At 51.6% G+C, this 1,315-nt stretch overlaps 1 protein-coding gene across 1 annotated transcript in view; it reads right to left on the bottom strand.

Annotated features, from left to right (window-relative positions):
• Window positions 1-1,315, bottom strand: part of Alpk3 (alpha kinase 3) — a 47,720-nt gene that overhangs the window by 5,051 nt on the left and 41,354 nt on the right. Inside the window, exon 11 of the mRNA XM_021168860.2 lies at window positions 777-865. Coding sequence (XP_021024519.1) covers window positions 777-865 — 89 coding nt within the window. The remainder of the gene's footprint in view (window positions 1-776; window positions 866-1,315) is intronic.

Genomic DNA, 1,315 nt, shown 5'->3' with positions numbered 1-1,315 from the left:
AGCTCGTGTCTCTAGCTGCATATCAGAAGATGGCCTAGCCGGCCATCAGTGGAAAGAGAGGCCCATTGGTTGTGCAAACTTTATCTGCCTCAGTACAGGGGAACGCCAGGGCCAAGAAGTGGGAGTGGGTGGGTGGGGGAGTGGGTGAGGGAACGGGTGGGGGACTTTTGGGATAGCATTGGAAATGTAAATGAAATAAATACCTAATAAAAAATAAAATAAAATAAGAGATAGATATAAAAGGGAAAAAAAATGGCCACTGACTTCAGAGTCGGGCCCATTTTCTGTGATCAGTAGGACTAAAATTAAACCCTGGCACGTCCTGGGGCCGCCTGTGTTTGGGTGAGGGCTGAGGGAAGTGTGTGCAAACAGAAAGGACACCTGCAGGAAGGACTCAAGGGATGGCAGCTAGGTTTGATGGCAGTGAGAGACCAGGCACACGCAGGCATTTACAGCTCATGCCACAAGTCCACACTGACTCACCCTGCCCACCTGCCACATCTGAATCTTACCCAGCTGCCTAGCGTACTCACCCTAGAACCTGTGGCTGAAGCCCCACAGCAGGCAATATCTGGACTAAAGGTGATGGGAAGGAATGGGGGTGGGGAGCGTTAGGGGAAGAGACTTTCTCAAGTGGATCAGTGAGCTGAGTGTGGGGTGGCTGTGAGGCCATTGGTGCTTGGGAGGAACTCAGGAGGGCCCTGGGAGGTTGTGAAATCGCTGTCTTTATACACAAACCCAAGACAAGCTGCACAAACCCCCTTTGGTGTACTCACTCGGGCACCTCTCCGAAGCCAGAGGCCGCCCGGGCTTCAGCTGCAAAGATTTTGCAGTACTCTCGACTCATGTTCTGGATCTTGCATCCCTATGGATTAGAAGAAACCAAATCTCATCGTCCGGGAAGCTCCCAGTTGTCTGATGTGCCTGTCTGAGAGAATAGGCTCCTTCCTGCCAGGGGACTGCAGGGAGAATTCAGGGCCGTTGCAAAGCTGGGCTCACTGTTGAAGCTTGCCTCTCTGTGCCTAATGCTCTCTTCTGAATAACAACAGGCTGTGGGCTTTTGTCAATTTAGGTTTTCAAAGTGGTTTCTGAGCTGGGATGACTGGATCTTTAATGCTAGGGAATGCTGCCCAAGGGACCCCTCTGCACAGCTGGGGTAGACTAGCCTTCCCGCCCACATTACTCTCTTTTACATCCCGTTATAAGATGTGATTTGAGGGCTGGTGAGATGGCTCAGTGGGTAAGAGCACCCGACTGCTCTTCCAAAGGTCCAGAGTTCAAATCCCAGCAACCACATGGTGGCTCACAACCATCT

This window comes from Mus caroli, chromosome 7, assembly GCF_900094665.2.
Source record: "Mus caroli chromosome 7, CAROLI_EIJ_v1.1, whole genome shotgun sequence".
NCBI classification, from domain to species: Eukaryota; Metazoa; Chordata; class Mammalia; order Rodentia; family Muridae; genus Mus; species Mus caroli.
This window is presented reverse-complemented; position numbering and strand designations above follow the sequence as displayed.